The following is a 25,554-nucleotide window of genomic DNA, read 5'->3' as shown; positions in this document are numbered from 1 at the left end:
TTCCTTAATTTCATGTATTAATTAGAATATTCATTGTGCCCACTTTTCCTTAATTTAAGCATTCATTGTATCCATACAGGTCTTTAACTTTACCAATATCTAGGCAAGGTTGAATGTAAAAACGAATCTCAACCTGAGGATCCACACCCTTCGTGGACCCCTCTTACAACTTCTCCCTCATTCTTGCACTCTGATGGCGAAACTCCATCTACCTCCATGGAATCAGGTAGTGAGAGCAAGCAAGGCTCTGATGAAGGCCTAATGCTAAAAGTTATCGCCCTTTATCGGAGCAAGAGTACGTAGAGAACCTTTCTCCTGCTCTGATGAAGGGCTCATGCTTGAAACTTCATACGCCTGATGATCAACAGTCATGCAGTGAACAGCATTGTAAAAAATCACCTCAAACGCGACGTATTCAAATTCTCACTCCCTGACTCCAGTTGTCATGCACCTCAAGGCTGCAGTTTGTAACACCCCGGGATGGAGCGCTTTACAGAGTGAGTTCATACAGCTGATCAGGTCAATCATCAAACCATTCTCTTAATCTCCCAAATGGTTCAATGAAAGCGTAATTTCACAATGTATATGAAATAGCAAGAGAGTAACACCATGTCATTTAAAAAAAAAAAATAATTTATTAGATGCATGCTTATACAAAAAAAATTAAATTAAAAAGGATTAATGTATAATCAATGCGAAATATAATCAATACTAAAAATATACGATTGGCCAATAGGGGAGTTTTTAAACAATGAGTAATAAATATAACCAAATTGGGGGAGAAGGATTAAAACAAGCCAAATAAGACCTGATGGAAGGTTACTGAGTGTCGTGGGGAAGGGGGGGGGGGTTATGAGGAGTGAGAACCAGTTAGAGAAAGGATGTTGGAGGGGAGATGACCGGTTAAATAATGACAACTTACAAGGTCACAGTGGTGAATGATCAGCCTTTGGAGTTGTACAATTACCCCGAGGGCATCGGCAACATGCACAATGGCACATTGGCTCAGAAAGAGGAGCCTTGAAAGCATTCAAGGCATGTGAAAGTGGTGATGCAAGCTTGCATAAATAGGGAAGGAATCCAGAGGGTGCAAAGCACTCAAGTTGGTTCAGTGTGTCCCGGCAAGAGGAGCTTGAGAGCATCATCAGTGGGTGGAAGGCATAGCTGAATCGCAGCCGAAAGGAACAGAGACAGAAACTTCACCAAATGACAATAAAACGGCATTCAAATTCTGTGGATGTTAAGAACATGCATTGCAGCAGTTACAGTAGCAGTTAACATATAAATATAAAGACCCAATCACGTCTTTCACCGATAAATTGGAGGGAACAAGCAATCATTGCACATGGTACATGCTTGGGAGCCTCAGTGGTCTGAGTTTCTGCTGTACTGTCGCTGATCAGTGATTACTTGCCAACAAGTGATGAAACCGGTATGGTGACTGAAGGAGTGCGTCGCCGTGAGATTCTCACGTCTGTGCCACTTGTGAATATCTGCAGCTACAGAGGAACCCGGGCAGGGTTTGGAAGAGCAAAGGGCTTCCTTTATATCACTTCTCTTGTTCGCTTTATGTAGCTTTCTTTGGTTGGAAGAGCATGGGGGTTAATTATGGAAATCCTAGCCATGTGGGGTAATTTATTAGGTGAGAGCTGATTGGTTATTCACTGCAGTTATGGGTGAGAGACATGATTGGGTTACATGTATTGAGCAAATTTAGAGGGCTGTATGTTTGTATTCACACCAGATTATTTTATCACAAATATTTCCTTATCTCACTCTTGCGCTTTTTTTTTTTATTCACTGCAAGAAATTGTTTATATTGATGATATGTAAAGAATAAAAATGATAAACAGGCAAATTCAGACCAAGTGCGATGGCAGAAGCAAATGGCATGCACGTACGGTTTTCCAAACCATTTCCACCACAAAATGAAAAATCTAAATCATCGAGCCAAAATACAAGCAAATAAATTGTGTGGCTTGTTTGGTGATGCAGTTTGAACACTTGCCATGTGATGTGATTTCTTTCTTGATTCCCATATACTCTTGTTTTGCCTATTTTATACACACGTTCTTATTCACAGAAAAGCACACTCGTGGTCTTTCTGATATTATCCATTTATTTCATGTCATATATGCACAATCTCCTTCATTAATCCGAGTTACAGGAGAAAGTAAACTTTTTAAACAGAAATGTGCAAAAACAGGGAAAATAGAGGCAGGAGGGAAGATAAAGGGAAGACGAACAATCTGGCACATTGACAAAATGTGATGTATGATAAAGAAAAGCTTTACGTTTGAGTAATGGCCATATCTTTAATACGTATATAAAAATGGTCGACATCTTTGACATCACCATCCCCACACCCAATCACAATCTTCCATTTCCTGTGTACATCCCCCTTCCCTTACACCTGTCTCATCCCCTTAATTTTTTTCCCACCCTTTTTACACCAATGCTTTTACTCTCCATTCCCATCGTTTCTCTCTGCTCTGCTTTCATTCTCCCAGTTTTTATTTTCTCAATTTTAATTTCCCCACTTTATCCCACCCTCTTCCTGAAACCCACTTCCCCACGAATGTTTAATCGATTTATGACCCAAAACAGAAAATGAAGAATCCATTAAAACAAAGTAATTTTCCAATTATTCATCAGCCATCCCTCCCCCATACCTGGAGCTAACTTTTGAAATGAAAGAAGGAAAAGCAAGGACACAAAGTCAACCTTCTCGATAGTCATAGCCAAATGAACAAACTCGAAGACCTTGCTGTGCTCGACTGATTCGATCCAAATGGTCACTGTCCTTGCTTCTTGCAGGCAAAATGAGAAATGACAAAGATGTTGAGATTACTAAGCACTTATAAATTGCCTCCTAGCCTGGAAGCTCACACTGGAATTTAAATCGGTTGCTGGCAAAATGACGGTAAAATAAAATCTTCCCCAGCACCACTGCGAATTCCAAAATGATTCTGAACTTGTGGTTGGCTCAAAGGTCGTTGCGCACCCGAGTTAAGACCGATATGTAAAGGACGCTATCATTAGATATCGTGGTCTTTTTTGCGTTGACATGCGATTGCAGATGGGGACAACTGTGGCAACCACGTTTTGTTTTTCCGTGACAGCAGTGAATGCAGAAACTTTTCGTTTTGTGAGAGTAGTGTACATTGTGTGAACAAACTAAAATCAAGCGTTCTTCAGAGAGCACACACTCTCAGTGTAGCATGCGTACATCAAAGAAAGTGTGCCGTAGAAAGTACGCCGGCAGAGCGTGTACCAAAAGGGGAAGATGCAGGGTTAGTCGGAGTAGCAGAAGTCAGCAATTTTGCCCAAACCGTGTTAACGGGAAGGGCTTCCACACATCTCAACTTTGTATAAAAGAATCACAAAGTCAATCGCTCATCCACGCCTGGGCAGCACCACATTAATGTGCTGTTAATTTGTGCCGGGCGTCATTAGCATCGTCCTGCGTCACATAAACCTTTCTGCACCCGTAATTATAGCAGGCTGTATGAAAGTGTGTGGATACATGTGAATGTATGTGTTGGCAAGTGTGTGCCGTTTTCAGCACAGGTACGTACACCTGGGTATGCACGAGCATTCACGTGCGTTTGCAAGTGCGCAAGCAGACGATGAGGTGTGCTTGCAATTCGAGTTGTACGCATGTTTTTGTTTCTTTTTTTCTGTGCATCAAGTCCGTTGGTGTTCAAAAGACGAATGAGGTATGTAGGTGCTCCCTCTGATGACACCTGGAACCTCACACTATACCCAACAATGTCATGTTAACTATGGTGAACTGGGTAGTGTGAAAGTTCTTTCCTTCGTCACAATGGAAATCTTTGTTTGTTTTGCTTGTTCTCACTTACACTTTGTATATATTTTACTTCGTTCCCTTCTACTTCTGATCCGCCCCACACCGCCACCACCTTTTCTTTCTCTTCTCCATTTTAAACCTCTCTTTGGCCAACCCTTAAATTACGCTTTGGAATTGCTCGTCAGTGCAGTGGTCGATGCTGTAATGTATAGACTACGTGCTGATGCCATGTGGTGAAGCTAATAAACAGCCATGGATTTTCTCCCACAGACGCAAAATGTGTTCATTGACATCCAGCACCTGCCTCTGCACTTCGTGACGTATGAACTACAGCGATAGCTTTCATCAAGTGTTTGTTTCGTGCTTTGAGCAAATTTGTATCGGATGTGCCATCGATCCACTGGGAAGTTGTCCTTTGCCGTTTGACTTTGCACGGCATGGGAGGGATATTTTTGAGACACAATCTCGGTTTTCTTTGCTTATCTGAGGAAGGCCGAGAAATTGACCAATTTTTGTGGCACTGTTTCTGTCACCATTGTGTGATGACTATCAAGTGTGTAAGATATTTGCCTTTTGGTGTAGTCATGTCCACTCTGGAGATGGCAAGTTGAGAGCAAAGAAAGGCTTCTTTTGCAGGTTTCCCTGAATGTGTCCTGGGTGACTGGATTCCCGCCATATGTAGCTTATAAGGTGACTCATATTTTCACTTTTGGCTTGATCTTATTCTCTTCTTCCACTGATTATGCATTTTATTCATTAATTTTTCACTCACTTCTGCTCCTGTCTTCTCTCGCTTCCTGACTCATATCCAACTTCTGTGAAGTCGTTCGATTACGCAGGATATTTCAGCCCAATCATTCTGGCCTGATGTATAATCATTCTGACCTACATATCCTCATTAGTTGATCGCTGTTCCAATTTGGTGATTTATATATTGTCCATGCCTGATATTTCTTCGCCCAGGTTTCTGGGGTCTCAAAATGGGCAATTTGCTTGACCACTTGCAGTACATTTCAGTTGCTTTATTGTTGATACTCAAGGCCACATTATAATTTAGAGGAGCAAAATTGGGATGGTTTATTTGCCAAATGTGTTTTTTATTGTAAAAAAAAAAAATTAATAATTGTAGGAGCGAGAATTGAAAACTATGCACTGTTGCGGTGTCCTTCAACGTGAATATGCATGAGGGATATTGGATCACAGTCCTCTCTCTCACCAATTTCGGAATCAAAATTCCTGAGCCAGATTTATGTGTGCATCGTGCATTGGTCCTTTAGGTTTATGTGCTGGAGTTGTTCCCTGGGACACCCGGTGCCATGGTGTAGCAATGCGGTTGTGTCCCATATTCTGAAATTTCTTCACATGTCTTGACGAGCAGGACGTTGGACATTAAAGCATGGCAAAGCCACTGTTAGCACGTTGGGAGTTTGCAAGCAAATCTTTCCTGAGAGAGACGTTCTCGCGATTACGGCCCGTCACTTGCCTCTGTATCCCTCGCAATTAGCGGGTCTGCCCAGGAACACGTACGAGCCTCGATAATTTCATTAGCCAAGGCTGCTGCTTTCCCTCCCCTGGGGAGGTGTAATTGCACACAGATTTCTCACCCACTGTTTTTTTTATTTTTATTTTTTTTACCCAGACTCGCCTGAGTTTAAATACCCCCTATTTAGAACATTGCCATGGCACCAGGGCCTTACAAAACGCTTCACTCCGAAGCAACTGTTTGCACATTTTATACCCATCATCATCACCAGTTGCCTTTACTTAGCACCAAAACCGAAGTGTCTTGTATCTACCCTTCATGTGGACGTATGAGAAGATAATTTCACTCTGATTGTGGTAGTCATAGTGATAGGGAGGCAAAGGCTTCTGTTACGTGACAAGGCTGGGATAAGGACTGATGGTGTTTACACTGATGATGAAGACTCTTAAGTGCATGGAAGGGGGGAGATGGAGCAGGACACACATGAAAGCCATTTTTTGTGTAATGCTTGTATGAATAAAGCTGACAATTGCAATAACATTCACTGTCGAATCATGACTTTGAACTCATGCCTCCGCAATGGAAAATGAATGTTAATATGGAATCGACTACCAGCGCTTTAATGACCATGTACATCTGCACAGTGGGACAAATAATAAATAAATAAATGAATTATAAAACTGTCCGAAATCTAAAAGATAAATTCATCTGTAAATCAATTTGTTTTTGTTTTTCAATTGCATTGATATCACCAAAATCCTGTACGTTTCTGTTTTCGAGATATCAGTTCGAATAATTCTCCTTTCTTTGGACTTGTGATGTATCAAATGATTGTGCTCTCTTAAGCTTGAATGGCTTTCCAGCATTCCCCGGCTTCAGTTTGATTTGATGTGGGGGAGCGTCTTATCTCTCTTCGCTTCTTTCGAGATATTTGCTGTTAATCTTTTGCTAATTGAGTTTTCAGACAACCTTGAAATCGATTGTGCCATTGGTGCTTTCCTCGGCGCTTTTGATTGATATGAAACCACAGGTTATGTTTGACTTCCTTTGTGACGGCACACAGAAAGATTTCGGGTTCACCACCACTGAGGAGGTTTTTGAAAGTGGGATAAACCGATTTTACTGCTCGGGAGCTCCATGTTCAACGATTCCAAAAATTCCATTGAGACTTTCACTTGTGTGCTGGGAGGTATAACTACAGTACATCTAAAGTATGTAATTTCAAAATTTAAACTTTTTTTTATTTATTACATGAGAGCATCAGATAAATAATTCAATAAAAAAAGAATCCTGGAGCGGTTTCAATTGACATTTGCATCATCTTGAATCAAATTATGGGAGGTGGGCTAAGAGCCCACCAGCTTGATGAGAACCCTTTTTTGAGGGGGGGAGCATTTTGGCCTTTTTATGTTGTTCCATTTGCTTTAGTGGTGATAGTAAACACAATTATAAGCTGCTTTCTTTGTTGAATGCAACACCACTTGAGGAAAATATATAATAGCATAATGTTTTGCTGTGGTGGATAATTCATCTGGTCTCATTAATCCAGTGGATATGATGCATTTGATCACTCCAGAGAAAGGATTTATCTTGTCTGTCACCATGCACTTGTTGCAGTTGTCCAAAGAAATGGATATGGTGTGAAGTCATCAAGTTAGGCTTGAGTAATGTGCGAGTTATGTATGTATGTATGTATGTATGTATGTATGTATGTATGTGCATTACAGAGTTTTCAAATGGAGATGAGGCTTTGGGAACCAGAGAAAACACGATTCTTTGCAGGTGCCATGGAGGTCATCAAAAATCGTCCAGAGCTGCAACCTATGCTTGAGCATCACGTGAACAGCCTGTCTACAGACTGGGACAGCCTTGAGGTTTGCCCTTCCCTCCTCACAACAAATTTCATGAAGTAGCAGGTTTAAGAGGTTTTAACTGTTTGTTTTCGAAGAATCTTGTGAGTTGGTGGTGGTCGTATGGCAGCTTCGCTGCCAGGGTAGCTATCATTTCTTGAAGCGCGACTGTGTCGCTGATGCAGTGCACCTCTACCAGTACACACACTGGAACTGGTACTCATTTCGCCGACCTCGGAAGGATGACAGGCTGAGTCAACCCCCTGGTGTATTAATTCAGCAGCCGACGGGGCTTGAACTCAGGACCCTCAGATCCCAAGCCGCCACCCTAACCACTGAGCCAACACCAGGCATATCTTGTGAGTTGAGGAGTCATCACTCCCAAATACATATTCATTCAACTCTTGCTTTATTTTGCTGGAGCATGTCCAAGGGCTGTGCAGTGGTCCCATCGATTGATTGAAACACCGTTTGGAGGCATAGGTGGTGCAAGTCTCTTGACCAATCTAAGCTCCCCAAGATTTCTCTGAGTACCAGAGCCTGCAGGCACAGTGTAAATTGCCCGCAGATGTAAGGACAAAAATAAAGCTTCAAATTAATATTTTTCATTACGTACGTGGAATAATGTTGTAATGTATTTACCTGCACCACCATCGAAGCTGGACAGGCATCTAAATTACTGGGAATGTGCTTGGAATTAAGCTGTCAAAAAGGAGCGCACGGCCTCTGAAATTTATGGCCACAAGCATCACGGCAACACTTGTACAAACGCAATTTGGGCGAGATAAAACGACGTTACCGCCTTCCCAGGAGATTTGAAGTTTGGTAATGAAGGCAATGAAAAGGCAGCCGGCATATGTTTCCCCATGATGTCCTGAAGCATACTTTTAGCATTATCACTTCAATAAATTCCAGGCTTCAAATATATATGAATGTCGAAATATATACATATATATATATATATATATATATATATATATATATATATATATGTATGTAATTATTAGTATTACGTTGAAGTTGGGGAGGAGGGATCCATCGCTAGATTGTGGTAAATTAAGTAATTTCCATGCATTTTGAGTAGGTTAGATTGCCATGTAACAGGGACCTGTCAAAGTAAGTCGTTTGTTATGCATGTCGCCGAGGAGGTAGTGTATGTAATTTATCGACTGGGTAGACATTATGTATGTGTAAATACATCTGGTTTGTGGGCAAGGCTCGGTGTGGACTTCCCAAACATAGACACACTTGTGTCTGTGTGTAATCGGCTGATTATGATTTCTCTGGCCAGTGTGTGCCAGCCATGGTGGTGTCGTGGGCTATGGATTTTGGAAGAAAAGAATGTACATTAATTTTTTTTATTGAGGTTGCCCTTGTGGATGGCATCCCAGATGAAGAGTCTGCCTAGGAGGAAGAAGAGAGCCCCACCCATGAGCAGAGAGAGGCTCGTGTGGGAGGAGGTTGAGCAAGTGGAACACGGAGGAGCTTGTGAGGCAGTAGTGAGGCACAGATTTATTGTGGTTCTCTTTGCAGGAGTTGGAGTTAGGGGTTGACACAAGCATGGATCACCCTGTGTCGTGAGAAAGGAGAGAAGGTTAACACTCCCTTGATTTTAAGGAAGAAGATCAGGAGGCCTCATCAGGAAAAGGACCACGAGGAATGTTTAAAGGCCGACTCGTCGCTTCCGTTCCTCACGGCTGGGTCACTTGATCATGCTCTGGCTTTCTTCATCTTCGGGGCTACCCGTCACTAGCCCTGCTCGTCACTGGCTCTCATTTTGCATCTGGTTTCTAAAGAGGGCTGCAGTGAGGACTGCATCAACCCTGCACATCGGAGACAAAAGGAAGTCACACATGCATTCTTATCGTGTTGTAAAAGTGTGCTCTGTGGCTCTGAGAGTGGGTAAGGGGTTGAGCTTTTATTTATCCCACGGTATATATAGTTACGGTTGTGGAAATTTGCATTACACCATAAAGGGCCCTCAGGTGAGATATCTCTGTAAGTACATATGTAGTTAGCCCAAACCCGTTGTATAGAGGGAATTTATGTGATCCATCCGGGCTGCGACGCTTTGAGTTAGCCATTTTTTCTGTTCTGTCTTTTATTTCAAACAAACAGCATCTCAACAACTACGCCATCCCCACCACAGCGCTAACCACACTACAACCACGCCACCTCCACCATCGACGCTACCACATCTTCACCACTTGCCATTCAGTAGGCCCTGTGCGTTAACAACCTCCGGGAACAAACAAAAACCAACAACGATGCTCGGGGGTTTTCCCGTCTGTTTCTCCCGTCGAAATTCTCTGCGCTCGGTGTGGGGGAGGTGCGATCCGAGCAGGGGTCAAAGGTCATGTAAAGGAGGGGTCTGATTTTGGGGGAATAATTCCCTGGCTCTGAGCCAAGACTGACGGCCCCGGCCCCCGCACGGCGCGGGGTGGAGGGGGAGCGAGAGGTCACGCCCCCCTTTGAGAGGCTTCTCCAAGAAGCTCGAAGGGAGGTGGGGCCGAAAACGGGGTGGAGCAAAGGGCGGAGCCCCGCGCTACAAGAGGCGGACAGGACGGACCTTGAGGAGTGGTTGGTCGGGTTGTTGGTCGAGTTGTTGGTCGGGTGGTTGGTCGAGGGTTGGTCTTCATGTTGGTCTTCTGGTTCATGGTCGTCTTCTGGTTCATGGTCATCTTCTGGTTCATGGTCGTCTTCTGGTTCATGGTCGTCTTCTGGTTCGAGTCGCGAGCTTGTTGTTCCTGCCTTGCTTCTTTGATTCGTGCGCGAGCGCGGAAAACAGCGCCGAACAAACCCCGCCCGTTTCCCCAAAACCCCGTCCGTACCGTCGAGCGGACCACACGAGCGACACGCGGCACGAGCTCACGGACCACGCCGGAGGGGCTCGGAGTTGAGGTCGCAAAAGGAGGACTCGACGCGATCAGGGAAGTCGCACTTCCATTTTCTTTTGGGGTTTGGTGTAAATGTCTGTGGGTGGCGCCGTCCGTCAAGTAGTATTGTTTTAAATGTTGCCGTGTGTTCGCGTATTCGGTCGTAGCTCTGCATTGTTGTTGTTGTTTTAAATTGATATATGTGCATTTCTGATTCTGTTGGCTGTATATGTGTGCTCTGTGTCTGTGTGAATAAAGTGCTTGTGTGAACTTGTTCTTGTGTGAACTTGTGAACTCCTCCGTTTCGTTGCGCCCTTCCCTTTGTTGAATCTCCATCTTGCTTCACGTAACGGGTTCGTCGTGGGCTTAATACGCTCGATAATTGATCGGGGCCGTCGAGGCCGACGATAACACCGCTCGGTTATCCCGATAGTACGGAACGGACCGCTTAAGCGGCCCGTGTCCGGAGTCGACCTGCGGCGAGGTGCGATCGCCCGGTTTACCATCCGCGTGGGTACTTAGGTAGGTCGAGTTTGGCGAACAACCCTATCCCACGCGGGTGGCCGATTGGCACGATCGTGGTGAGGCCGAAAGGCCCACCCGTGACTAGCTCCCGGCGTTAGTCCGAGAGGGTCACGACAGAATTGTCCGTCCGGTGGGCGACGTGCCGCGATTCGAGTCATGTGGCCGATCGCACGCCGGCGGGCGCGAATTCGCAACAATATATTTGCGTATCCACATTCTCCTCTTTGTATCTTTTGACTTGACTGGTGAGCTTGGTTTGTTCCGTTTATGATAGCATCTTGATATGTTTATATATATATATATATATATATGTTGTATATGTAGATATTGTTGTAGAATTCCCACCCGTCGGCGTGCAAACGACCGCGTCTAACCAATAGCGGTCGCCTCGCCCACCGAACGGACAATCCAGTCGCGGCTTTCCGGATCAACGCCGGAAACCAGCCACGGGTGTGTTTTTAACCACACCACAACCTTCTCCGCACTCAACCCGCGCTACAGGGTCCGATCGCCAAATCTTCGCGCGGGTAGGTTACCGAGAGAGTGTACCTCAACGGGACCGCTTGGAAACGAGCAGCTTAAGCACCTCGCTTCCTTTTGGGATAACCGAGTGGGGTATTATCGCGCAATCCCGTTGGACCCGATCACTTTACCGGCTATTTAAAAACCAACTATATTCCGAGTGTAAGATCTGGCAGTTCAATGAGGGAATGGACGCAACGAACAGGTTTACATTCACACAAGGACATTTATTATAATAAAGCAGTAAAAGCACGTATGCAATTAAACAAGGCAAAACACAATGCAATTATAAAGCAACAAAAGCCCGACAAAAGAACTACAACCGTCTACTTATTATGTACAGTCACTTGCACTTAACAGCAGCTCCTACTTGTTAGACGGGCCCACGGACACACGTACGCACACACACACACACACACCCAAGAAATGGTGGCAGAGGCCTTTAATAACGAATTCCAACTCGGAGGACAGGTGAGCTGAAACCCAGAGCCTATCTCGAACCTCTCCACCTCGTTTGGTCTTCAAGTTGTTCGGACCCGGGCTCCAGCGAGAGCAAGCTGGATCAAATCGCCGTGAGCTGCGATCCTTCCCGAGCTCTCACGAATCCTCCCGCACTTCTCAACACGTGCTGGTGAGACGAGGCGCCGATCCTTCCCATCGATGCGTCGCTTCCCTGAAGATCCACCTCCACGAAGAGGTCGATGAGTCGCACCAAGCCAGGAACCAAAATGGAGAACAAAGAGCTCCACGAACCAAGAAGAAGAAGAAGCCACCACTTGCAGCTCGAGCCGAGCGACCGGCTTAACTTCCTTCCAAGCAAAGTAGCTCGAAACAAAAAGCTCTCCCGAGCCAAGCAGAAGCCGAAGCTCACGGAACCATTAAAGCAAAAAGCCTCCAAAAAGCCTCCTCCCGAGCCAGGCCTCAGCCGAAGCTCACTGAGCCAGCCGAAGCAAAAAGCTTCCGAAGGTCTCAACCCTAACCCAAGCCAAACAGGACCCGAAGGTCTGCTGAACGACTCCCCTCAACTCCCTTCTCCAGCTCTGCCCACGAACAAAAGAAAAGATCTCCTCTTATCCTTCTCCCGCCCTTCCCCCGCTCCCGGCGTGACTCATGACTCATGCCCTCGTGATCCATCCCCCGCTCAGCCACGGGTGGGAGGGAGCTGTTGACATCATGAGTCACGGGACAGCAGGATTCTTCTTCCTCTTCGCAGAAGAGGGGAGAAGGACGTCTCCATTGTTTCGTTCCTGAACTATTAAATTGATCCGCAGCACATCTAATCGATTTCTGAACATTTAAACAATGGAAGGTGAGCTATCTGGGGAACAAGTACTTATCGACATAGCTGACTAAAGGAACCTGTATGTTGTGTGCAATCGAATTTCCAAATTCGTAACACTACACCCTCCCCTTTTTACAGACTCGTCCCGAGTCGTCAAATTTTCTTGTGACCAGCATGTGTAAGTTTTCCCCTAGTACGTTATACCTTCGGAACCCTGAGTGCGACATTTCTTTATACGTGTCCCAAAAATAAATAACCTAATGCGCTGCGTAACTAACTAAACAAACTCTCAGACTCATTCGGACAACTTAACTAAAATTGCCGGCGCTAAAACAAACATGCAGGTGAGGTTCCACGTATTTTCAATTTTTACTCAACTTTTCCATTACTTAACCATGGCCCAGGACCTGTGATCTGTGAAAGGGAAAAGGTAAAAGTCATTACAAAGTCATTGGTGCAGGGGAGTGGATGGAGATGGTCGCAAAACACAAATGAGCATGATGGATGCACGGGCTGCCTGCAGGGCAGTCCTTGCAAAACTGGATGGTCCCTGGCGCACATGGTGATGGATGGACACAGGGGCAAACGCAAACAAGGGCTAGCAGGCATGGGGTCATGGCAGAGGCAGGCAAACGAAGCATGGCAAGGCAAGTCCATGCAGAACAGGCAGCTGCAGCACAACAGGCCGGCAGGTGAAGCTGGCCGGCCTCTGGTGTGGTTCCATCAGGTCTGGAGGGAGTGCGGTGGTGCCGGCCACTCTGAAGGCGGGCTTGGACCGAGCCTACTGTCTCCCCCCCCACCCCCACTGTATTGCCTTTGCCTGTCTCTGTCCATACCCACTCCCTTAGTTTGCCACAAAACACAACAAAATTTAGCCCCTCTTTATTTTTATTTCCCTTTTATAATTGTCTCCCTAACCCCCTTTATCGTCATTGTCTGGCGAACCTATCCTGTCAACCTAGCCTACTCCCAACCCCTACGTTCCCTCTCTGGAGGGGAATAGGGAGAGACTGGCGTCCTGTCTCGAGGCCCAACAAAGCCTAAGAATGGCCTCCTCAGAGTTTAGCGATCTACCCTAAAGTGGGCCAGCGGCCTACAAAGAGCGAAGGGATGGATGGTGCGAAGGGGTACGTCTCCTAACTATCCGAGCATTCATTAACCTGAAACTACCCCGGGGCTTTCCAAAAACGCCTCACACTTTTAAACTCTCGGTTCTAAAAACCATGATTCCCGTCGCCTGTGTTGGTGTCCATTATAAATTTGGGCCTTGCTCTCAAATTTTCATTCGTGCCCTCGCACAATTTCCTGGCTGGACAGCGTGGCTCAACTGGCAGGAACTCCCCTTCTGCCGAACTCTAACCATGGCACCCCCAGGCCCGCAGGCTGCCTCCGAGCCAAGCTGCTCCCTACAATGCGGGGGGTTGCCCTCTCTGACATTGCCCCCCTCCGATGCCCACGTGGCGTGTTGATGCCCCGGGTCCCTTTCCGAGGGTCGCCCGTGCCCACTACACTGCCCCCATGGCATTCTGGCGCTTCGGGTCCCATTTCCGACGGGTCGCCCGTACCCACTACACTATCCCGGCCCCTCTTGGGCCCTTGGCCGACTCTGGCCGACTAGTCCGGTACCCAGGGTGCTCACGAAACAAATACTCAACTTTCCACAGCCATGCTCCCAGCCGGTCCATGAACTCCTGCACCCCTCCAAACGGGTTTCGTGCCTTCTCTCGACACCAACAACAAAACGACATCCTTTTAGTAAATTAACTACCCACGAACTAAACATTAAACTGACCCCAGGGTCTCTTGGGTGGGAATCACTCCTCCCCCCAATCAGTCATCGCACCATGCATACCACATTCGCTCCACTCACACACTTGGGCCCGCTGTCCCACACACATTCCTCACACACTTTCCATTTCGCAACTAACACCAACACTCTATACTGCCATCCTTCCAAATTAAATCCCCTTGCTAACTCGTGCTCCTTCGTCATCCCTTACATCAATGCACGTTCCATTTACTCTTCGTAGCGAAGCTATGTCTCCACTACACATTTCCAGTCTGTCCATGTCTCCGAAAATCCAAAAATTCCCATTTCCGAAATCTAAACTGAAATCCCTCAAACTAATCCATTCCACGGGCTCCATGAGGAACAACCCATGTCCCCATGAAGCCGGTCTAACGATCACTAACCCATCCTCCTAACTAGTACTTCCTGTGCCCCCTGGACAGGGGGGGGGGGTCTTCCATCCCTTGCCCAGGGAATCCTGTTCACCCGAAGCGAGGCTTGCTTCTTTTTTTATCTTTATGCGTGCACCAGCGCGGCAACTCGCAACCTGCGCTCTTTCCCGTGACGTCATGTCAGCTGCTCGCGCTTCGCGCACCTCGTCCCTTCTTGGACGGTAACATCCTGTAGGGATTCCCTTCTGCCAGATTTAAACCCTGCAGCCACGACGTCACCTTGAGCATCAAAAACAAGCCTCATGTTTCGAGGGGTTCCCCACGCGAACACATGTGCTCTGCTCGTCGGAGCTTCACACACATGCCCGCCTGGAGAACCAATCCGTCCATATCCATTATCCAGCTTACCTTCTGTCCGTCCGCGGGATCGGCTAATCCACCGCGTGCGTTTACGGACCGGGCTTCACTCCCACAGGCGCGCATGTGGCGGCCTTGTGCGTTGCACGGCACGGACCCAGCGCGCGCTGCCGTGCAAATCCGGCACGGTCCCCAATGCAGCTACGGCCGCTACTCGGCCTTTGTTCCTCATCTGTCGCAGTCGTCGCCATTCAACGCGCACACTTCTGCGTTCCACGACGCTCACACACTTCACCATTACACTAGGACATGCAGTTGCAGTCTCCCGCATGCTAACCGCCATCTCCCTCTCATACCGCCACCTCACACATGCGGTCTCTCTCACACTCACCTTTCACTCGCACACACCATACTACTCACACACGCGGTTCCTGTCACACGCGGTGTTTCATACACACACGGTGTTTCATACACACACGGTGTTTCATACACACGTGGTGTTTCATCCACACGCGGTGTTTCATCCACACGCGGTGCTTCATCCACACGCGGTGCTTCATCCACACGCGGTGCTTCATCCACACGCGGTGTTTCATACACACGCGGTGTTTCATCCACACGCGGTGCTTCATCCACACGCGGTGCTTCATCCACACGCCGTGCTTCATCCACACGCCGTGTTTCATCCACACGCGGCGTTTCATCCACACGCGGCGTTTCATCCACACGCGGCGTTTCATCCACACGCGGCGTTTCATCCACACGCGGCGTTTCATCCACACGCGGCGTTTCATCCACACGCGGCGTTTCATCCACACGCGGCGTTTCATCCACACGCGGCGTTTCATCCACACGCGGCGTTTCATCCACACGCGGCGTTTCATCCACACGCGGCGTTTCATCCACACGCGGAGTTTCATCCACACGCGGCGTTTCATCCACACGCGGCGCTTCATCCACACGCGGCGCTTCATCCACACGCGGCGCTTCATCCACACGCGGCGCTTCATCCCCACGCGGCGTTTCATCCCCACGCGGCGCCTCATCCACACGCGGCGCCTCATCCACACGCGGCGCCTCATCCACACGCGGCGCCTCATCCACACGTGGCGCCTCATCCACACGCGGCGCCTCATCCACACGCGGCGCTTCATCCACACGCGGCGCTTCATCCACACGCGGCGCTTCATCCACACGCGGCGCTTCATCCACACGCGGCGCTTCATCCACACGCGGCGCTTCATCCACACGCGGCGTTTCATCCACACGCGGTGCTTCATCCACACATGCTGCTTCATCCACACACCGTGCTTCATACACACCATGCGTGCTGGGAAGCACGCATTTCGGCACACTCGCAAACACACAATTCGGCACCACACACACCGGAACAACCACGCTGGGAATTAGCACCACCACAAGGGGTCCCGGGGTTTCCATAACCCCCAAGCTCCACGTGCACCCGTTCGCAGCACTCGCCCCCTCTACCTCGCAAGGCTCGACCGGACTCTCCTCATCCCGATCCGCCTCAAGGTGGCACAGTCCCTCCCCTCGTTCCTGAAGGAGACCATCCTGCTGCTTGCATCGGGTCCCAACACATTCCACCAGCTCACCCTCATGGTCCCTCGCTACCTCTGTGTGTGTGTTCGTTTTTAGTTTCTTCCACCCCGTCCAATTCATCCTTTATCTCCCGTGTCCCTGTTTCCGTGACTATTTGCGTTTTTCTCACCTTGTTTGTTTCCTTCCTCTCCACTATTATTTCTGCTGTCGTCACCTCGTGTCTCATCTTACACGTTTCGGTCTCCCCTTTTAATTTTTTGCTCTCCGTCACCGTCACTCTCTCTGCTGTTACGAGTCTCGTCCAACACGTCTCCCGTATTATTTTGTCCTCCAGCGTGGGACTGACACAGTCCACACTCCCCCTCAGCTCGCTCGCTCCAGCACGTGGCGCCGCCATTTTGTGCTCCACTGCCCGTATCTTGTCGCACGCAATCGCCATTATGCCCGCCTGCAGGCCTCGCCCCACGTGCCGCATTTCACCCCGCAGTTGTTGCATATTCCCATCCATCTTTTTATTCATGCCATCTATTTTGCACGCATTTGTATCCATCTTGCTGTTCATTTGTTGCATATTCGTATCCATAATGTTTTTCATTAGTTGCGCGATCATTTCCACCATCTGTGCGACGACCGATGGTTCAAGCAGGGCTGATCCGCCATTATCGGTCTCGGTTTCGCTGGGGGCTGGGGAAAGATTTTGACAGAGGGGGGGGGAGGGGGGTGTCATACACCGCGGCCCCTGCCGCTGCTCCCATTGCGGACTCTGCATTTGTTTGTGGGGGGTGTTCAACCTGCATAATGGGCATGTTCTGCACGGTCATTTCGCCCTGAGCCATGATTTCTAACATTTCTAAATTCATTACCCCCTGCTCCCGTTCGCCTTGAACTGCCATCTTGCTTCACGGAAATAATTTAAACGCCCGTTTTTTTTAATGGAACCGGAGGGTCGCCTGGCACACCCTTGATCCGGTTCCGTTAATTTTGTTGGAGGCGGGAGAGTTTGCTTTCCCGCTCCTCGACACCAGTGTTGTAGATTCCCGACGTTCCGGATCAAATTGCCATTTATATCTCAACGGGAATGCTTGGAAACGAGCGGCTTAAGCAGCTCGCTTCCTTTTGGGATAACCGAGCAGGGTATTATCGCGCAGTCCCGTTGGACCCGATCACTTTACCGGCTATTTAAAAACCAACTATATTCCGAGTGCAAGATGGGGCAGTTCAATGAGGGAATGGACGCAATGAACAGGTTTACATTCACACAAGGACATTTATTATAATAAAGCACGTATGCAATTAAACAAGGCAAAACACGTATGCAATTATACAAGCAACAAAAGCACGACAAAAGAACTACAACCGTCTACTTATTATGTACAGTCACTTGCACTTAACAGCAGTTCCTACTTATTAGACGGGCCCACGGACACACGTACGCACACACACACACACACACACCCTAGAAATGGTGGCAGAGGCCTTTAATAACGAGCTCCAGCTCGGAGGACAGGTGAGCTGAAACCCAGAGCCTATCTCAAACTTCTCCACCTCGTGTGGTCTTCAAGTTGTTCGGACCCGGGTTCCAGCGAGAGCGAGCAGGATCCAATTGCCGTGAGCTGCGATCCTTCCTGAGCTCCCGCGAATCCTCCCGCGCTTCTCAACACGTGCTGGTGAGACGAGGCACCTTCCTTCCCGTCGATGCGTCGCTTCCCCGAGGAACCACCTCCAAGAAGAGGTCGATGAGTCGCACCAAGCCGGGAACCAAATGGAGAACAATGAGCTCCACGAACCAAGAAGAAGAAGCCACCACTCGCAGCTCGAGCCGAGCGACCAGCTTAACTTCCTTCCAAGCAAAGCAGCTGGAAGCAAAAAGCTCTCCCGAGCCAAGCAGAAGCCGAAGCTCATGGAACCATCAAAGCAAAAAGCCTCCAAAAAGCCTCCTCCCAAGCCAGGCCTCAGCCGAAGCTCACTGAGCCAGCCGAAGCAAAAAGCTTCCAAAGGCCTAAACCCTAACCCAAGCCAAACAGGACCTGAAGGTCTGCTGAACGACTCCCCTCAACTCCCTTCTCCAACTCTGCCCACGAACAAAAGAAAAGATCTCCTCTTATCCTTCTCCCGCCCTTCCCCCGCTCCGGGCGTGACTCATGACTCATGCCCTCGTGATCCATCCCCCGCTCAGCCACGGGTGGGAGGGACTTGTTGACATCATGAGTCACGGGATGGCAGGATTCTTCTTCCTCTTCGCAGAAGAGGGGGGAAGGACGTCTCCATTGTTTCGTTCCTTAACTATTAAATTGATCCGCAGCGCATCTAATCGATTTCTGAACATTTAAACAATGGAAGGTGAGCTATCTGGGGAACAATTACTTATCGACATGGCTGACTAAAGGAACCTGTATGTTGTGTGCAATCGAATTCCCAAATTCGTAACAATATATATGTATTTATATTTGTGTGTGTATGTATATATATATATATATATATACAGTATATATATATATATGTATATATATATATATATATATGTATATGTATGTATGTGTATATATATATATATATATATATATATATATATATATATATATATATATGTATGTGTATATATATATATATATATATATATATATATATATATATATATATATATATATATATATATATATATATATATATATATGTATATATATATATATATATATATATATATATATATATATATATATATATATATATGTGTATATGTATATATATATATATATATATATATATATATATATATATATATATATATATATATATATTCATATATCTGTATGTATATCTACATATATGTATTTATATTTGTGTATATATGTATGTATGTATATATATATATATATATATATATATATATATATATATATATATATATATATATATATATATATATACATACATATATGTCTATATACTGAAACGCAAAAGAAACCTACCACGTGTTTGAAATGTAATAAAATTGTAACAGTTGAAAATAAAACAAACCAACCATTGCTAATTGAAACATTGGCATTTTATTGATGACATGTCAAATTTTTGACCAAGATACACCATCTCATCAGTTTGCTCGACAGTACAGAACAGCACAGTGTGCAATGTCAGTCCCCTTTCAATAGCATTTGTGGCCACCATTGTTTTGGATACATGCAGTGCATCGTTGGCGCATACTGCCTACCAGTCTTTGGATGGATTGCTGCTGGATTCTGTCCTCAATCTCTGAAGCAGCTCTGCCTGTGCCTGGCCCTGCCAACTACGCATCTCCCAAGCTCATTCCACAGGTCAGGTGCTCTATAGGATTCAGGTCAGGGGAGAGCGCAGGCCACTGCATGATGTTGATGTTCTCGCCTTGGAGAAAATGCAGTGGTAAAGCGAGCAGCATGGGGACGAGCGTTGTCATGCTGAAAGGTTCTCAGTTCTGGGTGGTCTTTCAGGAATGGCAGCAGATGAGGTCGCAGGATGTTATCCACATACCGCTGGGCGTTAAGATTCCCATCCACAACCACCTGTGGCGTCCTGTACCGGCCTGATATGGTGGCCCACACCATCACACTTGGGCCACCCCACCTGTTGGCTTGACGCACGCAACAATCGGCATGTCGCTCGCCAGTTCTTCTCCAGACACGCTCACGCCTATCAGGACTGTCCACACATAACCTTGACTCATCGCTGAAAGCGACCTCGTTCCACTGCGCCAAGGTCCACCGCTGATGCTGCTGGCACCATCTCTGTCGGTTGCGGCGATGGGCAGCCGTCATTACGGGGCCTCTGTATGGTCTTCTGGCAGTCAGACCATAGTCATGCAGTCGTCTTCGTGCAGTATCATTGGAGATCCGTGGGTTTGCACGCCCCGGAGTTTCTGCCGCAGTGCGGGAAGCTGGACGGAATCGATCCCGCAGGTGACTTCGGACCATCTACTTGTTCTGCATTGCAGTGGTGACTCTTGGCCTCCCTGATCGAGGTCTGTCATCTGCAGAGTTGTGGAGGGTGTCTCTGTCCACCAAGGCCGCTATCGTCTGGTGTGAACAGCCAAGGCGACGTGCCACCTCACGGTAGCTCAGTCTGCCTTGCAGCATGCCCAAGGCATGCTGTCGTTGATCCCTTGACAATCGTGGCATGTTGATTGAAATGCCCATTTTGCACTGGCCTTTTTAAAGCCAATATCAAGACATCACGTGCATGATGGACAGTCCTGATAAAAGCCTGGTGTTGGCGCAGTGGTTAGGGCAGCGGCTTGGGATCCAAACGATCCCGAGTTCAAGCCCTGTTGGGCCACTGAATTAATACACCAGGGGGGTTGACTCAGCCTGTCATCCTTCCGAGGTCGGCGAAATGAGTACCAGTGCACTGGGCCCGGTGTATACCCCGGTTAAAATAGGTGTACCATATCCCTGTGTCGTAAGAGGCGACCAGGGTTGCGTCAGGAAGGGCATCCGGCGTAAAACATGTGCCAAATCACTATGCGGATAATACGGATGATCCGCTGTGGTGACCCCGAACGGGAGCAGCCGAAAGAAGAAGAAGATCAAGACATCACGTGCATCTCATTAAAATCATCCCGTACCCCTTGGCTAATCACTGACAGTCAAAACGGCTGTTCAACAGCTGTGCTATGAAGTGACAACTGAAGGTTCAAGTGACCATCCGGGTTTCCAGCAATTGATTTTCCTTTGCGGGGGTGGTTGATGACCGTGGTCTTCCTGAACGCTCCTTATGGATGTCATGCACAGTTCCATCTGTTTCAAACTTATCTCCGATGCGAGCAATGGTGCGTCGCGTTGGTGAATCTTTGTGAAAATCTCTTCTAAATTGTCTTTGCACTTCCATGATGTTTTCGTGCTTTCAGTAGCACTTTATGATAAATTTTCTTTCTTCAACACCGAGTCGTACTTATATTATGCCATTATTAGGGTCAATTTGATCTGAAAATAAATGAAAAATTCAATGAGTTATGAGGAGCCAAAATGTGAGTACATTTTTTTGGGACACCCTGTGTATATATATATATATATATATATATATATATATATATATATATATATATATATATATATATATATATATATATATATATATATATATATATATATATATATATATATATATATATATATATTGTTGCGGATTTCGCGCCCGCCGGCGTGCTGACGGCCACGTAACTCGAATCGCGGCACGTCGCCCACCGGACGGACAATCCAGTCGTGACCCTCTCGGACTAACGCCGGGAACCAGTCACGGGTGGACCTTTCGGTCTCACCGCGATCGAGCCAATCAGCCCCCGCGTGGGATAGGGTTGCTCGCCAAATTCGACCTACCTAAGTACCCACGCGGAGGGTAGACCGGGCGATCGCACCTCGTCGCAGGTCGACTTCGGACACGGGCCACTTAAGCGACCCGTTCCGTACTATCAGAATAACCGAGCGGTGTTATCGTCGACCTCGACGGTTCGATTAATTATCGGGCGTACTCAGCCCACTACCAACCCTTTACGTGAAGCAAGATGAGGGTTCAATGGAGGAAAAGACGAAGCGAAGCGGGAGAACAGTTCAACAATAAAGCACATTTATTCGCGGCACACGGGAAGCACACAAATACAATTCCACCAAAAGCACACAAAAAAAAGAAAACACAATTCCATTTACACAAAAAGCAAATATAAAAGTGAAAACACAGTGCAGAGCTAATACCGACTACCGAGCACACGGCAACACTTATACAATTCTACTTCACAGACGGCGCCGACAACACATACCCAAAACCAAGGAAAAGAAATACCTCAAGAATGAGGGGGGCCTGAGGCCGAGACCGGGTCGGGCCTACCCGTCTGGTGCTGAGACGCGGAGCGGCGATGGCCCCGCAACCCGCGGGCCTCGCGGACAGTGTCAGGCAGGGGGTGGGAAAAGGGGCCCCCTTGGTCGCACTATCTCAGCGCGGGGGGAAACAGGAGGGGGTTGCTGATGCTCGGGGTATAGAGGATCTTTATTATCCCTGGTGTGCGTCTCCACCTCGGCCAGGTCGCGCTGCCGGCCTCCCTCGGGCGTGCAGCTCCCGGCACCGACGCGAGCACCCCCTCGTCCGACTCTCTTCAGCTTCTCCAGCCACTGCAGGCTTCGGGCTCCAGACTTCCACACTCGTCCCCTCCGTTCCGACTCCTTCTCGTTCTCGTTCTCCTTTCTCTGACTGACGAACACCGTCCTTTTATCCCCCCGTAACTTCGCCTTTGACCCCCTCCCTTTGACCTTTCACCTCGCTCCCCATTGGCCCGAGAAAAAGTGGGCGTGAAGGCTTTTTGATCCACAAATTTGCATATATCGATCGCCCTGGGGGCGGGGCCAATTCGCCCCTCGCTCACCGATTGGACGGCAAAAAGTGGGCGTGTGTCGTTTTTGATCCGTTTTTGAAGCACAAAATCCGTGATTTTGTACACGCTGTTCGACGCGCGTTCTGCATGAGTCCAACACCGGTACCCACAGCGGGGCAAGAACGGTGGCGATGCTACGGTTGCGAGGTGTGACGTGAAGGTCGTGGCGGTTGTGGTGAAGCGGTGGTTGTGGTCGGTGGTTGATGTTGTGGTTGTGATCATGGCGGTTGGTCCAAAATAAAGATAGTAAAAGAAAAACGGCTATCCTAAAGAGTCGCAGCACGTATAAATGACATGTATTCCCACTAGACAACGGGTTTGGGCCTAACTACACATGCACTTACCGAGATACCTCACCTAAGGGACCTGAATGGTGGTTTGCGAATCTGGTAACCACAACACTACCCCCTTCCCTTTTTACAGACTCGTCCCGAGTCGTCAAATTTTCGTGTGCCATCATGTGTAGTTTTCCCCTAGTACATTTTACCTACGGATCCCTGAGTGCGACATTCATGGTATTCGTGTCCCCAAAATAAATAACCTGAGGGCTGCGTAACGACCTAAACAAACTCACTCACACGGACGACTTAAATAAAATTGCCGGCGCTAGACAGACATGCCGGGGGCGCACTCATATTTACAGTACATCTTAACCTTAACTTACAAATTTTACACTAAACCATGGCCCAGGATCATTGAACTCTGCAAAAAGAAAGCAGTTAGCAGGGAGCCAGGCTGCCCGCATGCAGTCTCTGGCTCAAACAATGCAGGTGACAGGGAACGTGGCTGGCTGCTCACACGCAGTCCAAGGCCTTCCCTTTTGAACTGAACTCAGTGAACCACAACGGTGCTTGGGCTGCACAACGCAGTCTCCGTGCCAGCTCAAGTGGCACACGCAATGAACACAACGAATGGATGGATGAATGGATGGACGCAAACACGGTGCACGGGCCGCCACTGCAGGCCCGTGTTGTAGCTGCCAACGGGGCAGTTCTTGCAGCTTGCAAACTGTTGCTTTGCGGATCCTGGCGCACATGGAAATGAACAGGGGGGGGGGCAAAGCAAAAATTGAACGGGGCTGGTGAACGTGGGCAGTGGGCATGGCATGGCAAAGGCAGCAGGCAAACACAGCCCGCAGAAGAAGGCCGCTGCAGGCAAACACAGCCGGCAGACGAACTGGCCGGCACAGGCCTCGAAGAAAAACAGCCAGCGGATGAACTGGCCGGCACAGCCCTTGCAGCACACAGCTGCCGATGAAGTTGGCCGGCCTCCGCCTTGAAGCAAAACACGGCCAGCCGATGAACTGGCCGGCACAGGCCTTGCAGCACACAGCTGCCGATGAAGTTGGCCGGCCTCCGCCTTGAAGCAAAACACGGCCAGCCGATGAAGTTGACCAGCCTTTGCCGTTCAGTGGAGGTTGGTGGAGGGAGTGCGGTGGTGCTGGCCACTTGGAAGGCGGGCTCGGACCTACCTACCTGTCTCCCTCCCAACCTATCGCCTTTGCCTGTCACTGTACATACCCACTCCCTTAATTTGTGAAAAACCAATTTAGCCCCAACTTATTTTTTTTTTTGTTTTTATTTTTACTTCCCCACTATAAATCGTCCCCTAACCCCCTTTATCGTCCTTGTTCGGCTAACCTATCCTGTCACCTAGCCTACTCCCAACCCCTACGTTCCCTTCCCGGAGGGGAATAAGGGAGAGCTAACGTCCTGTGCCGAGGCCCAATTAAAGCCTCAGGATGGCCTCCCCAGAGTTCGGCGATCTATAACCAAAGTGGGTCCAGCGGCCCACAACGACAGCGAGGGGATGGATGGTGCGGAGGGGTACACTTCCTAATCTACCCTAACCATTTAACTGTTAAACTACCCCGGGGCTTTCAACAAGCGCCTCTCGCTTAAACTATTGGTTCTAACAACCCAGATTCCCGTCGCCTATGTTGGTGTCCTTACAATTTCGGGCCTCGCCCCCCAATTTTCTCTCCGTGCCCTCACACGGTCTCCTGGCTGGGACACGTGGCTCCCTTTGGCAGGCACGACCCTCTGCCGATTCTCCCGCTATGGCACCCCCGGGCACTACACTGCCTCCGAGCCTACCAGCTCCCTAACACCGGGGAGTGCCCCCCATGGCACCTCCCCTGAAACGCACACGTGGCAGGCTGGCCTCCCGGGCCCCTTTCCGAGGGTCACCCGTGCCCACAACACTGCCCACGCGGCCAATGGCGCCCCGGGCCTCCGCACCAAGCAGACGCACCCGTGCCCACTACGCTATCCCGGCCCCCCATGGGCCCTTGGCCTACCACGGCCGACTAGCCTGGTGCCCGGGGTACCCACTCAGCGATACTCACCTTTCGCAGCCACGCTCCCAAGCCCGTCAACAGGGCTCCTGCACCCCTCCAAACGGGTTTCGAGCCTACATTCCCACCAACAGCAAAACGACCTCCATTTTTGTAAATTTGACTAACCCAGCTAACTCACTTTACTCTGACCCCGGGGTCCCTTGGGCGGGAGTCACTCCTCCCCCCAATCACTCATCGCACCATGCATTCCCCATTCGCTCCATACACACAGACCCGCTGGCCTCACTCACTCACCAAGCACTTGCCTCACAACTCACCAACTTTTCAACACACACTGCTGAACTCTGCCATCCTTCTAACTACCTCCCCTAACTAACTCGTGCTCCCACGTCGTCCCTTAAACTACAGCACGTTCCT

General features: G+C 48.4%; 1 protein-coding gene across 1 annotated transcript in view; it reads left to right on the top strand.

The window, feature by feature from the left end:
• LOC147031409 (uncharacterized) overlaps positions 1-25,554 on the top strand; it is a 239,858-nt gene that overhangs the window by 119,686 nt on the left and 94,618 nt on the right. Inside the window, 1 exon segment of the mRNA XM_085862636.1 lies at positions 7,022-7,168. Within this exon segment, the coding sequence (XP_085718762.1) occupies positions 7,022-7,168 (147 nt within the window).

This window comes from Eptatretus burgeri, chromosome 2 (genome assembly GCF_056783735.1).
Source record: "Eptatretus burgeri isolate ZD-2024b chromosome 2, Ebu_testis_v1, whole genome shotgun sequence".
In the NCBI taxonomy this organism is placed as follows: Eukaryota; Metazoa; Chordata; class Myxini; order Myxiniformes; family Myxinidae; genus Eptatretus; species Eptatretus burgeri.
This window is presented reverse-complemented; position numbering and strand designations above follow the sequence as displayed.